General features: G+C 31.5%; 1 protein-coding gene across 1 annotated transcript in view; it reads right to left on the bottom strand.

The window, feature by feature from the left end:
• Positions 1-14,589, bottom strand: part of LOC133650228 (engulfment and cell motility protein 1) — a 156,053-nt gene that overhangs the window by 38,157 nt on the left and 103,307 nt on the right. The window contains exons 9-14 of the mRNA XM_062047231.1: positions 12,657-12,808; positions 12,512-12,590; positions 7,796-7,846; positions 7,469-7,708; positions 7,295-7,399; positions 5,356-5,464 (exon numbers count right to left, since the gene is read on the bottom strand). Of these exons, the coding sequence (XP_061903215.1) occupies positions 5,356-5,464; positions 7,295-7,399; positions 7,469-7,708; positions 7,796-7,846; positions 12,512-12,590; positions 12,657-12,808 (736 nt within the window). The remainder of the gene's footprint in view (positions 1-5,355; positions 5,465-7,294; positions 7,400-7,468; positions 7,709-7,795; positions 7,847-12,511; positions 12,591-12,656; positions 12,809-14,589) is intronic.

Consider the following 14,589-nt stretch of genomic DNA (forward strand, 5'->3'; position numbering starts at 1 on the left):
AGTAATATATGGTTATAGCTACTCGAAGGTCGCTATAACAACAAGTCAGCACTTCCTCATTGTGCACCAATCAGATGACACGGTGAGTGTGGTGCGTTCACACGCCTCAGAATTGTGATCTAAGTTGTTGTTATGAATTATGATTGATGTTCATACAGGAGCATGTTAATATATTATAATATATTAGTACTAATATAATATAATATATTAGTACTAATATATTATAATATATTAATACAATATATTATAATATATTAGAACAATATATTATAATATATTATAACAATATATTATAATATATTAGTACAATATATTATAATATATTAGTACAATTTATTATAATATATTAAAACAATATATTATAATATGTTAGTACAATATATAATATAATATATTAGTACAATATATTATAATATGTTAGTACAATATATAATATAATTAGTACAATGTATTATAATATATTAAAACAATATATTATAATATATTAGTACATTATAATATATTAGAACAATATATTATAATATATTATAACAATATATTATAATATATTAGTACGATTTATTATAATATATTAAAACAATATATTATAATATGTTAGTACAATATATAATATAATATATTAGTACAATATATTATAATATATTAAAACAATATATTATAATATGTTAGTACAATATATTATAATATATTAGTACAATTTATTATAATATATTAGTACAATATATTATGATATGTTAGTACAATATATTATAATATATTAGTACAATATATTATAATATGTTAGTACAATATATATTATAATATATTAGTACAATGTATTAGTTGAAATGTAAACACTTGATAGCCGCACAGGCCACGCCCCCTCATCAGTTCAAACGTAAACATTACAGGCCACGCCCCCTTCACACAACATGAAAAGCTGACACATTTAACACTTTTTGCTGGCTCCCTCAACCTTCCTTTATTTCAAGACGTGTAGTGAAGCCTGAGGAAGGAGGGTTTTCCTTCATGTAAAATAAAGTGGACTTGCCAGAATACATTTATGCATGGGGGCCCATTTTATAGACCAGGAGGAGGAGACAAGGCGTACGCAGTGATGCATTGTGGGAACATCTGCTCTCATCAGCTAATTTCCTCTCTCTCTCTCTCTCTCTCTCTCTCGCGCTCTCTTTTTCTCCCTCTCTCTCGCTCTCTTTCTCTCTCTCTCTTTCTCTCTCTCTCTCTCTCTTTCTCTCTCTCTCTGTCTCTCTCTCTCTCGCTCTCTTTTTCGCTCTCTCTCTCTCTCTCGCTTTCTCTCTCTCTCTCTTATTATACACACTCTGTGGAAGCACAACAATACACACACTGTAGAAACAACAATACACACACTTTACTCTCCTCCATTGTTTAAGTAGATGTACTACTGTACTCTCCTCCATTGTTTAAGTAGATGTACTACTGTACTCTCCTCCATTGTTTAAGTAGATGTACTACTGTACTCTCCTCCATTGTTTAAGTAGATGTACTACTGTACTCTCCTCCATTGTTTAAGTTGATGTACTACTGTACTCTCCATTGTTTAAGTAGATGTACTACTGTACTCTCCATTGTTTAAGTTGATGAACTACTGTACTCTCCTCCATTGTTTAAGTAGATGTACTACTGTACTCTCCTCCATTGTTTAAGTTGATGTACTACTGTACTCTCCATTGTTTAAGTTGATGTACTACTGTACTCTCCTCCATTGTTTAAGTTGATGTACTACTGTACTCTCCTCCATTGTTTAAGTTGATGTACTACTGTACTCTCCTCCATTGTTTAAGTTGATGTACTACTGTACTCTCCATTGTTTAAGTTGATGTACTACTGTACTCTCCTCCATTGTTTAAGTAGATGTACTACTGTACTCTCCGTTGTTTAAGTGGATGTACTACTGTACTCTCCATTGTTTAAGTAGATGTACTACTGTACTCTCCATTGTTTAAGTAGATGTACTACTGTACTCTCCTCCATTGTTTAAGTAGATGTACTACTGTACTCTCCATTGTTTAAGTTGATGAACTACTGTACTCTCCTCCATTGTTTAAGTAGATGTACTACTGTACTCTCCTCCATTGTTTAAGTAGATGTACTACTGTACTCTCCATTGTTTAAGTTGATGTACTACTGTACTCTCCTCCATTGTTTAAGTTGATGTACTACTGTACTCTCCATTGTTTAAGTTGATGTACTACTGTACTCTCCTCCATTGTTTAAGTAGATGTACTACTGTACTCTCCGTTGTTTAAGTAGATGTACTACTGTACTCTCCATTGTTTAAGTAGATGTACTACTGTACTCTCCATTGTTTAGGTTGATGTACTACTGTACTCTCCATTGTTTAAGTAGATGTACTACTGTACTCTCCATTGTTTAAGTAGATGTACTAATGTACTCTCCATTGTTTAAGTTGATGTACTACTGTACTCTCCATTGTTTAGGTTGATGTACTACTGTACTCTCCATTGTTTAAGTAGATGTACTACTGTACTCTCCTTTGTTTAAGTAGATGTACTACTGTACTCTCCATTGTTTAGGTTGATGTACTACTGTACTCTCCATTGTTTAAGTAGATGTACTACTGTACTCTCCTTTGTTTAAGTAGATGTACTACTGTACTCTCCTCCATTGTTTAAGTAGATGTACTACTGTACTCTCCATTGTTTAAGTAGATGTACTACTGTACTCTCCATTGTTTAAGTTGATGTACTACTGTACTCTCCTCCATTGTTTAAGTAGATGTACTACTGTACTCTCCATTGTTTAAGTTGATGAACTACTGTACTCTCCTCCATTGTTTAAGTAGATGTACTACTGTACTCTCCATTGTTTAAGTTGATGTACTACTGTACTCTCCATTGTTTAAGTTGATGTACTACTGTACTCTCCTCCATTGTTTAAGTTGATGTACTACTGTACTCTCCATTGTTTAAGTTGATGTACTACTGTACTCTCCTCCATTGTTTAAGTAGATGTACTACTGTACTCTCCATTGTTTAAGTTGATGAACTACTGTACTCTCCTCCATTGTTTAAGTAGATGTACTACTGTACTCTCCTCCATTGTTTAAGTAGATGTACTACTGTACTCTCCATTGTTTAAGTTGATGTACTACTGTACTCTCCTCCATTGTTTAAGTTGATGTACTACTGTACTCTCCTCCATAGTTTAAGTTGATGTACTACTGTACTCTCCTCCATTGTTTAAGTAGATGTACTACTGTACTCTCCATTGTTTAAGTTGATGTACTACTGTACTCTCCATTGTTTAAGTTGATGTACTACTGTACTCTCCTCCATTGTTTAAGTAGATGTACTACTGTACTCTCCATTGTTTAAGTTGATGTACTACTGTACTCTCCTCCATTGTTTAAGTAGATGTACTACTGTACTCTCCATTGTTTAAGTTGATGTACTACTGTACTCTCCGTTGTTTAAGTAGATGTACTACTGTACTCTCCTCCATTGTTTAAGTTGATGTACTACTGTACTCTCCTCCATTGTTTAAGTAGATGTACTACTGTACTCTCCTCCATTGTTTAAGTTGATGTACTACTGTACTCTCCATTGTTTAAGTTGATGTACTACTGTACTCTCCTCCATTGTTTAAGTTGATGTACTACTGTACTCTCCATTGTTTAAGTAGATGTACTACTGTACTCTCCTCCATTGTTTAAGTTGATGTACTACTGTACTCTCCATTGTTTAAGTAGATGTACTACTGTACTCTCCTCCATTGTTTAAGTTGATGTACTACTGTACTCTCCATTGTTTAAGTTGATGTACTACTGTACTCTCCATTGTTTAAGTTGATGTACTACTGTACTCTCCTCCATTGTTTAAGTTGATGTACTACTGTACTCTCCATTGTTTAAGTAGATGTACTACTGTACTCTCCATTGTTTAGGTTGATGTACTACTGTACTCTCCATTGTTTAAGTAGATGTACTACTGTACTCTCCACCATTGTTTAAGTAGATGTACTACTGTACTCTCCATTGTTTAAGTAGATGTACTACTGTACTCTCCTCCATTGTTTAAGTAGATGTACTACTGTACTCTCCTCCATTGTTTAAGTTGATGTACTACTGTACTCTCCATTGTTTAAGTTGATGTACTACTGTACTCTCCTCCATTGTTTAAGTTGATGTACTACTGTACTCTCCATTGTTTAAGTAGATGTACTACTGTACTCTCCTCCATTGTTTAAGTTGATGTACTACTGTACTCTCCATTGTTTAAGTAGATGTACTACTGTACTCTCCTCCATTGTTTAAGTTGATGTACTACTGTACTCTCCATTGTTTAAGTTGATGTACTACTGTACTCTCCATTGTTTAAGTTGATGTACTACTGTACTCTCCTCCATTGTTTAAGTTGATGTACTACTGTACTCTCCATTGTTTAAGTAGATGTACTACTGTACTCTCCATTGTTTAGGTTGATGTACTACTGTACTCTCCATTGTTTAAGTAGATGTACTACTGTACTCTCCACCATTGTTTAAGTAGATGTACTACTGTACTCTCCATTGTTTAAGTAGATGTACTACTGTACTCTCCTCCATTGTTTAAGTAGATGTACTACTGTACTCTCCTCCATTGTTTAAGTTGATGTACTACTGTACTCTCCATTGTTTAAGTAGATGTACTACTGTACTCTCCTCCATTGTTTAAGTTCATGTACTACTGTACTCTCCGTTGTTTAAGTTGATGTACTACTGTACTCTCCATTGTTTAAGTTGATGTACTACTGTACTCTCCTCCATTGTTTAACTAGATGTACTACTGTACTCTCCATTGTTTAAGTTGATGTACTACTGTACTCTCCATTGTTTAAGTTGATGTACTACTGTACCCTCCATTGTTTAAGTTGATGTACTACTGTACCCTCCATTGTTTAAGTTGATGTACTACTGTACTCTCCATTGTTTAAGTAGATGTACTACTGTACTCTCCACCATTGTCTGTAGTAAGTAGCAACAAAACATACATATTATATGGTTATCAATAAATATTGATCAAAGCAACAGTGTGAAACAAAATTGACAGATTTTTGGGGGCGTTCTTCCGTCTTTAGGACTGAAGCCCCCGCAATGCAGCTCGGTGCACTAAAGGCCACGTCGATGAAAAAAGCCCCAAAAAGTCAGTGAGGAAAAGTGAGCCCTGAAAGGCGTCACATGCAGAGAGCAGCAGGGGGCAGTCTGGAGCGCCGCTCAAAGCACAAAAAGGCCCATCGATTGTAAACAGTCCTGTTATTTGACTGTTTGAAATATGAACCATAATCAGCTCCTACAAAATAAGAGCTGCTTTACACTTTGTGTGTGTGTCAGACTTACGAAGCTCGCCCACTTTCAGGATCTCGCAGAGCATCTTGGTGAGTTCGATGCTGCTGCGGCCAAACGGACACTCGTGCTTGTCTTCTCGGCTGCTGTTTTCCAGAACGATCTAGAAAAGGAATCAAAAAAAACATTCGGGTCATCTTCTTCATGGCCAGATTCAAACAAAAATATGCACACAAAAAAACAATTGTTTTTTTCAAATTATGTTTTACTTTTCTTTATATATTTTTTAACTAAAATACAATAAAAACAAAGCTAAATTGAACGAAACATTTATGAATATAAATCATATATTTATTGTATTCAATTTAAAAATGTAATAAAACTAAAATGTAATAGAATGAAAACTGTGGATATAAATGTTTATTTTATTTGAATACAATTTTTTATAAACCCAAAATGAAACAGAATGAAAAATATGAATACAAATTAGATATTTTATTTGAACAGAAAATAACACAAAAATGTAGTAGAATTAAAAATAATGAATATAATTGATATATTTATTTTATTTAAATAAAAAATAAAATAAAACTAAAATTTAATCGAATAAAATATATGAATACAAATTATATTTTCATTTGAATTCAAATAAAACACCAAAATTAAATAGAATGAAAAATATGAATATAAAATATATATCAATTTTAATTGAATACAAAATTAAAACCGAAATTAAATAAAATGAAAAGTGTAAATATATGTATTTATTCTATTTGAATAAGGTTTTGTATAAAACACTGAATTAAATAGAAAAAAAATATTAATATAAATTATATAGTTATTTGAATTCAAAATAAAAATTTCATAAAATGAAAAATATGAATATAATTCATTAAACAAATATAATACAATTAAAAATTATAACCACAATTAAATAGAATGAAAACTGTAAATATCAAATATGTATTTATTCTATTTGAATAAAGTTTTTTTTATAAAAAACGAAATAAAATAACAGACATGCAATACAATTTAAAATATGAATATATTTTATATATTTATTTTATCTAAAAAATATATAAAATAAAACAAAAATTAAATAGAATGAAGAATAGGAATACAAATTATATTTTCATTTGAATTAAAATAAAACACCAAAATTAAATAGAATGAAAAATATGAATATAAAATATATATACATTTTAATTGAATACAAAATTAAAACCGAAATTAAATAAAATGAAAAGTGTAAATACATGTATTTATTCTATTTGAATAAGGTTTTGTATAAAACACTAAATTAAATAGAAAAAAAATATGAATATAAATTATATAGTTATTTGAATTAAAAATAAATATTTCATAAAATGTAAAATATGAATATAATTCATTAAACAAATATAACAAAATTAAAAATTATAACCTAAATTAAATAGAATGAAAACTGTAAATATAAAATATGTATTTATTCTATTTGAATAAAGTTTTTTATAAAAAACTAAATTAAATTAAATACAAAATATGAATATAAATGATATAGTTATTTATTTGAATTAAAAATAACAGACATGAAATACAATTTAAAATATGAATATATTTTATATATTTATTTTATCTAAAAAATATATAAAATAAACAAAAATTAAATAGAATCAAGAATAGGAATACAAATTATATTTTCATTTGAATTAAAATAAAACACCAAAATTAAATAGAATGAATGAAAAATATGAATATGAAATATATATAAATTTTAATTTAATACAAAATTAAAACCGAAATTAAATAAAATGATTATTTATTTGAATTAAAAATAACAGACATGTAATACAATTTAAAATATGAATATAATTTATATATTTATTTTATCTGTAAAAAATGTAAAATAAAAAATAAAATAAAATGAAGAATAGGAATACAAATTATACAGTTATTTTGTCTAAATAAAATCTACAAGTGTGTTTTGGAGTGGGGAGCAATGAAAAGTGCTGACCCTGATGTAGGCGTCCTGGTGGTGCCTGGCGAAGTAGAGCATGTTGTCCAGGGCCAACATTCCTGGAGGAATCTGGGTGAAGTCCACTGCTGGGTTGACATGGTTCTGCATGAGAGGAGCACGTTCCATCACACGCAGGTCCAAAGTCAGGCGTTCAACTAGTGGGTGTCTTACGATGAAGCCCAGCTTCTTGTAGTCGCGCGTGTACATGGACTTGCGCTTATCCATGTTGGGCTCGCACTCCACGTCGAAGGCGATCCTCCTCAGCTCGAAGATGATGTCCCTCTGAGCCTGGTCCTGGGGGTCCATCTTGGTCATCATGCGGTCCTCCAGCAGGTTGAAGGTCAGCACCTGCAGCACGTACAGCTGGTGGGCCATCTCCTCGTTGATGGCCGTAGGGCTCCGGATCACGTTCTGGACGCAAGATGGAGGACACTTTGTTTTCCGGAAAACAAACGCCATTGGACGAGGGGGCACAAAGTGGGCGGAGTCGAGGCTTACACTGAGAATGATGGAGCGCAGTTGCTTCTGGGCCAAGATGTGCGCCATCTCCTGGAAGACACCGGAAGAAGAATGTCACACTTGCAAGTGATGATAAAACAAGTTATGACGTCATAACATCTTCATTTAGAGATATGTTATTATCATAAAAAAACTAAGTATGACATCATAACCACTTCATTTATAGATATGTTATCATCAAAAACTATTCATATTTATCATCCCACATTAAAATATCACCCCCACCGGGTCAACATTTCAACACACTTTGAGCAACAAAATTTTGTTTTGTCAACTATTACAGTTTTTATGTTATTAACTATAGTTAACTATTACTATTATAGTCATTATATTATCTATTATAGTTATGTTATTAACTTTTGTAGGTGTTATGTTAAGTATTAGTTTAATATTAACTATTATAGTCGTATATTATCTATTATAGTTATGTTATTAACTATAGTTAACTTACTATTATAGTCGTTATATTATCTATTATAGTTATGTTACTAACTATAGTTAACTTACTATTATAGTCGTTATATTATCTATTATAGTTATGTTATCAACTATTATAGGTGTTATGTTAAGTATTAGTTTAATGTTAACTATTATAGTCGTTATATGATCTATTATAGTTATGTTATTAACTATAGTTAACCTTTGATTGACTGATTGAGACTTTTATTAGTAGATTGCACAGTGAAGTACATATTCCGTACAATTGACCACTAAATGGTAACACCCGAATAAGTTTTTCAACTTGTTTAAGTCGGGGTCCACTTAAATTGACTGATATGTAGTCGTTATATTATCTATTATAGTTATGTTATTAACTATAGTTAACTTACTATTATAGTCGTTATATTATCTATTATAGTTATGTTATTAACTATAGTTAACTTACTATTATAGTCGTTATATTATCTATTATAGTTATGTTACTAACTATAGTTAACTTACTATTATAGTCGTTATATTATCTATTATAGTTATGTTATTAACTATTATAGGTGTTATGTTAAGTATTAGTTTAATGTTAACTATTATAGTCGTTATATTATCTATTATAGTTATGTTACTAACTATAGTTAACCTACTATTATAGTCGTTATATTATCTATTACAGTTATGTTACTAACTATAGTTAACTTAATATTATAGTCGTTATATTATCTATTATAGTTATGTTATTAACTATTGTAGGTGTTATGTTAATAAGTATTAGTTTAATGTTAACTATTATAGTCGTATATTATCTATTATAGTTATGTTATTAACTATAGTTAGCTTACTATTATAGTCGTTATATTATCTATTATAGTTATGTTATTAACTATTGTAGGTGTTATGTTAATAAGTATTAGTTTAATGTTAACTATTTTAGTCATTATATTATCTATTATAGTTATGTTACTAACTATAGTTAACTTACTATTATAGTCATTATATTATCTATTATAGTTATATTATTAACTATTATAGGTGGTATGTTAAGTATTAGTTTAATTTTAACTATTATAGTCGTTATATTATCTATTATAGTTATGTTATTCACTATAGTTAACTTACTATTATAGTCATATATTATCTATTATAGTTATGTTATTAATTATAGTTAACTCACTATTACAGTCGTTATATTATCTATTATAGTTATGTTATTAACTATTATAGGTGTTATGTTAAGTATTAGTTTAATGTTAACTATTATAGTCTTTATATTATCTATTATAGTTATGTTACTAACTATAGTTAACCTACTATTATAGTCGTTATATTATCTATTATAGTTATGTTATTAACTATAGTTAACTTACTATTATAGTCGTTATATTATCTATTATAGTTATGTTACCAACTATGGTTAACTTACTATTCTAGTCGTATATTATCTATTATAGTTATGTTATTAACTATAGTTAACTTACTATTATAGTCATTATATTATCCATTATAGTTATGTTATTAACTATAGTTAACTTACTATTATAGTCGTTATATTATCTATTATAGTTATTTTATTAACTATAGTTAACTTACTATTATAGTCGTTATATTATCTATTACAGTTATGTTACTAACTATAGTTAACTTACTATTATAGTCGTTATATTATCTATTATAGTTATGTTATTAACTATTATAGGTGTTATGTTAATAGGTATTAGTTTAATGTTAACTATTATAGTTGCTGTATTATCTATTATAGTTATGTTATTAACTATTATAGGTGTTATGTTAATAAGTATTAGTTTAATGTTAACTATTATAGTTGTTGTATTATCTAAGATAGTTATGTTATTAACTATTATAGGTGTTATGTTAAGTATTAGTTTATGTTAACTATTATAGTTGTTTTATTATCTATTATAGTTATGTTATTAACCATTATAGTTTTATGTTTACTAGGGACCGAATGTCCCTTTGGGACGGAGGACCCTATTGTATTTGTAAGGTTTTATTATTATTATACCGCCGCCTCTTTGAGCTGTAATTTGACCCCCTTAACATGCTTCAAAACTCACCATCAGGACTGGCGAAAATTGCCATCTAATCAAAAAACCTAGCCCCAAAACTCAAAATTGCGCTCTAGCGCCCCCTAGGAAGAAAACACAGACAAAACTGCCTGTAACTCCCAGTAGGAATGTCGAAGAGACATGAAACAAAAACCTCTATGTAGGTCTCACTTAGACCTAGATTTCATACACTGACATCCTTCAGCAAAAATCAACAGGAAGTTTGAAATTCCCCCTTCAAAACAAAAGTTTTGTAAAAACAGTCACCTTTGCCTCTTTGAGCTATAATTTGACCCCCTTAACATGCTTCAAAACTCACCAAACTGGACACACAAATCAGGACCGGCAAAAATTGCAATCTAATAAAAAAACCCAACCCCAAAACTCAAAATTGCGCTCTAGCGCCCCCTAGGAAGAAAACACAGACAAAACTGCTCCTAGGAAGAAAACACATACAAAACTGCCTGTAACTTCCAGTAGGAATGCCGTAGAGACATGAAACAAAAACCTCTATGTAGGGCTCACTTAGACCTAGATTTCATTCACTGACAACCCCCAGCAAAAATCAACAGGAAGTTTGCAATTCCCCCTTCAAAACAAAAGTTTTGTAAAAACCGGTCACCTTTTTTCAAACATTATCTCCTCTGAGCGCGTTTGTCGTGTCGGCTTCAAATTAGCACAGGAGAGAGATTGAACCCTTCTGATTAAAAGTTGACGAAAGAGTTTTAATTACTGCTCCGGTTTGGATTTTATGAGCCCTCAAAGTCGGCCCCGTCCATCGCTGCTTGCAGCTTTAATTATAGTTATGTTTTTAACTATTATAGTTTTATGTTAACTATTATAGTTGTTATATTATCTTTTATAGTTATGTTATTAACTCTTATAGTTTTATGTTAACTATTAGTTCTATGTTATTAACTATTATAGATTAAGTTTTTAACTTAGTTTTTTAGTGTTATAGTGTAAGTTTTTAACTATTATAGTTATGTTATTAACTAATATAGTTTTTAGGTTTTTTAATTATCATAGTTATTTTATTAACTATTATAGTTTTTAACTATTATAGTTATGTTAACAATTTGTATATTAACATTACAGTTTTTATGGTATTAACTATTATAGTTTTTAGCTATTATAGTTATGTTATTAACTAATATAGTTTTATGGTAACTATTTTATGTTAATAACAGTTTTAATGTTCTAAACTATTATAGTTTTATGGTAACTAACTTTATGTTAATAACAGTTTTTGATGTTAACTATTACAGTTTTTACGTTTTTAACTATTGTAGTTGTGTTATTAACTATTATAGTCTTTAGGTTGTTTATTATAATAGTTATGTTATTAACTGCTATAGTTTCATGGTAACTATTTTTAGGTTAGTAACAGTTTTTATGGTATTAACTATTATAGTTTATAAGTTTTTAACTATTATAGTTTTATGGCAACTATTTTTATGATAATAACATTAGTTTTTATGTTATTAACTATTATAGGTTTTAAATATAATAGTTATGTTATTAACTATTATAGTTGTATAATTATCAATCAATGTTTATTTATATTATTTATATTTATTAAATTATTTATATATATAATTATATTAATTATTTGAATTTATTATTTATCTTAATTATTTATATTTATTATTAGTTTATATAAGTATAGTTTTTTAACTACTATAGTTGTGTTATTAACTATTATAGTTTTATGGTAACTATTCATGTTTATGTTAAAACCTAGTACAGTTTTTAAGTTCTTAACTCTTATAGGTATTATGTTATTAACTATTATAGTTTCATGTGAACTATTAGTCTTTATGTTAATAACTATTATAGTTGTTGTGTTATTAACATCCAAACTGCAAAATGTAATAAGACAAAAGAATGGGAAAGTTTATGGAGATTATAAACATTATTTTGACATAATCCTTTTAATAGTTCAAATAAAAACTATACTGTTACTAATATAAAAGTATAATAGTGTTTATATTAACTGTAATGGGACAAGTGGTAGAAAATGGATGTATTCTGTTTTTGGTGAGTGAAGGCAGAGAAGGGAAAAAAAAGGGAGAAGAAAGAAGGGATGGAAAAAGGTTGGGTGTGGGGGCGGGGCTTCATGCATTATTGAAGCAGGCAGATGGGGGGGGGGGTGGTCATGTGACCATCAGGTGAGGAAGGAAAGAAGGATGCTCACTTGTCTCCTCTCCTCGGGGGCTTTGAGGAAGAGGGCGTTGATGACGGCGACGGTGTAGGTCTGGATGTCCTGGTCCGTCCTGGTCACACCACCACCACTTTAGTGTCAGGGAACACACCCCACACCCACACCCACACCCACTCACCCCTGAAGATGTGGTATGAGCTGCCCTATGGTGATCTCCTGCGCCACCTTGTGGTACAGATCCTGGCTGTTCAGCACCATGGACTCCAGGATGGCCAGCGAGCGCTGCAGCACGGCCGTGTCCATGGCTGACTTGTTCACGTAGCTGGCGATCTGCAGGCGGGGGGGGGGGGGGGGGGGGGGGCACTTCATTAGGCACACCTACATAACTACTAGTAGTACTTCACTGCTAGTAATACTTCACTGTTAGATGTAAATATAAACGGAATACAATGATCTGCAAGTCACTTTCAACCCATATTCAGTTGAATATGCTACAAAGACAACATATTTGATGTTCAAACTCATAAAAAAAAACGTTTTTGTTGCAAATAATCATTAACTTTAGAATTTGATGCCAGCAACACGTGACAAAGAAGTTGGGAAAGGTGGCAAAAAAAACTGATAAAGTTGAGGAATGCTCATCAAACACTTATTTGGAACATCCCACAGGTGAACAGGCAAATTGGGAACAGGTGGGTGCCATGATTGGGTATAAAAGTAGATTCCATGAAATGCTCAGTCATTCACAAACAAGGATGGGGCGAGGGGTCACCACTTTGTCAACAAATGCGTGAGCAAATTGTTGAACAGTTTAAGAAAAACCTTTCTCAAGCAGCTATTGCAAGGAATTTCACCATCTACGCTCCATAATATCATCAAAGGGTTCAGAGAATCTGGAGAAATCACTGCACGTAAGCAGCTAAGCCCGTGACCTTCCATCCCTCAGGCTGTACTGCATCAACAAGCCACATCAGTGTGTAAAGGATATCACCACATGGGCTCAGGAACACTTCAGAAACCCACTGTCAGTAACTACAATTGGTCGCTACATCTGTAAGTGCAAGTTAAAACTCTCCTATGCAAGGCGAAAACCGTTTATCAACAACACCCAGAAACGCCGTCGGCTTCGCTGGGCCTGAGCTCATCTAAGATGGACTGATACAAAGTGGAAAAGTGTTCTGTGGTCTGACGAGTCCACATTTCAAATTGTTTTTGGAAACTGTGGACGTCGTGTCCTCCGGAACAAAGAGGAAAAGAAGCATCCGGATTGTTCTAGGCGCAAAGTGTAAAAGCCAGCATGTGTGATGGTATGGGGGTGTATTAGTGGCCAAGACATGGGTAACTTACACATCTGTGAAGGCGCCATTAATGCTGAAAGGTACATACAGGTTTTGGAGCAACGTTACCATGGACGCCCCTGCTTATTTCAGCAAGCCACATGTTACATCAACGTGGCTTCATAGTAAAAGAGTGCGGGTACTAGACTGGCCTGCCTGTAGTCCAGACCTGTCTCCCATTGAAAATGTGTGGCGCATTATGAAGCCTAAAATAGCACAATGGAGACCCCCGGACTGTTGAACAACTTAAGCTGTACATCAAGCAAGAATGGGAAAGAATTCCACCTGAGAAGCTTCAAAAATGTGTCTCCTCAGTTGCTAAACCTTTACTGAGTGTTGTTAAAAGGAAAGGCCATGTAACACAGTGGTGAACATGCCCTTTCCCAACTACTTTGGCACGTGTTGCAGCCATGAAATTCTAAGTTAATGATTATTTGCAACAAAAAAAAAAGTTTATCAGTTTAAACATCAAATATGTTGTCTTTGTAGCATATTCAACTGAATATGGCTTGAAAAGGATTTGCAAATCATTGTATTCCGTTTATATTTACATCTAACACAATTTCCCAACTCATATGGAAACAGGGTTTGTACTTCACTGCTCGTAGTACTTCACTAGTACACTGCTAGTAGTACTTCACTGCTAGTAGTATTTCACTAGTACACTAGTTCACTGCTAGTAGTACTTCACTAGTACACTGCTAGTAGTACTTCACTGCTAGTAGTACTTCACTAGTACGCTAGTAGTACTTCACTGCTAGTAGTACTTCACTA

Source organism: Entelurus aequoreus, linkage group LG05 (assembly GCF_033978785.1).
Source record: "Entelurus aequoreus isolate RoL-2023_Sb linkage group LG05, RoL_Eaeq_v1.1, whole genome shotgun sequence".
NCBI lineage: Eukaryota > Metazoa > Chordata > Actinopteri > Syngnathiformes > Syngnathidae > Entelurus > Entelurus aequoreus.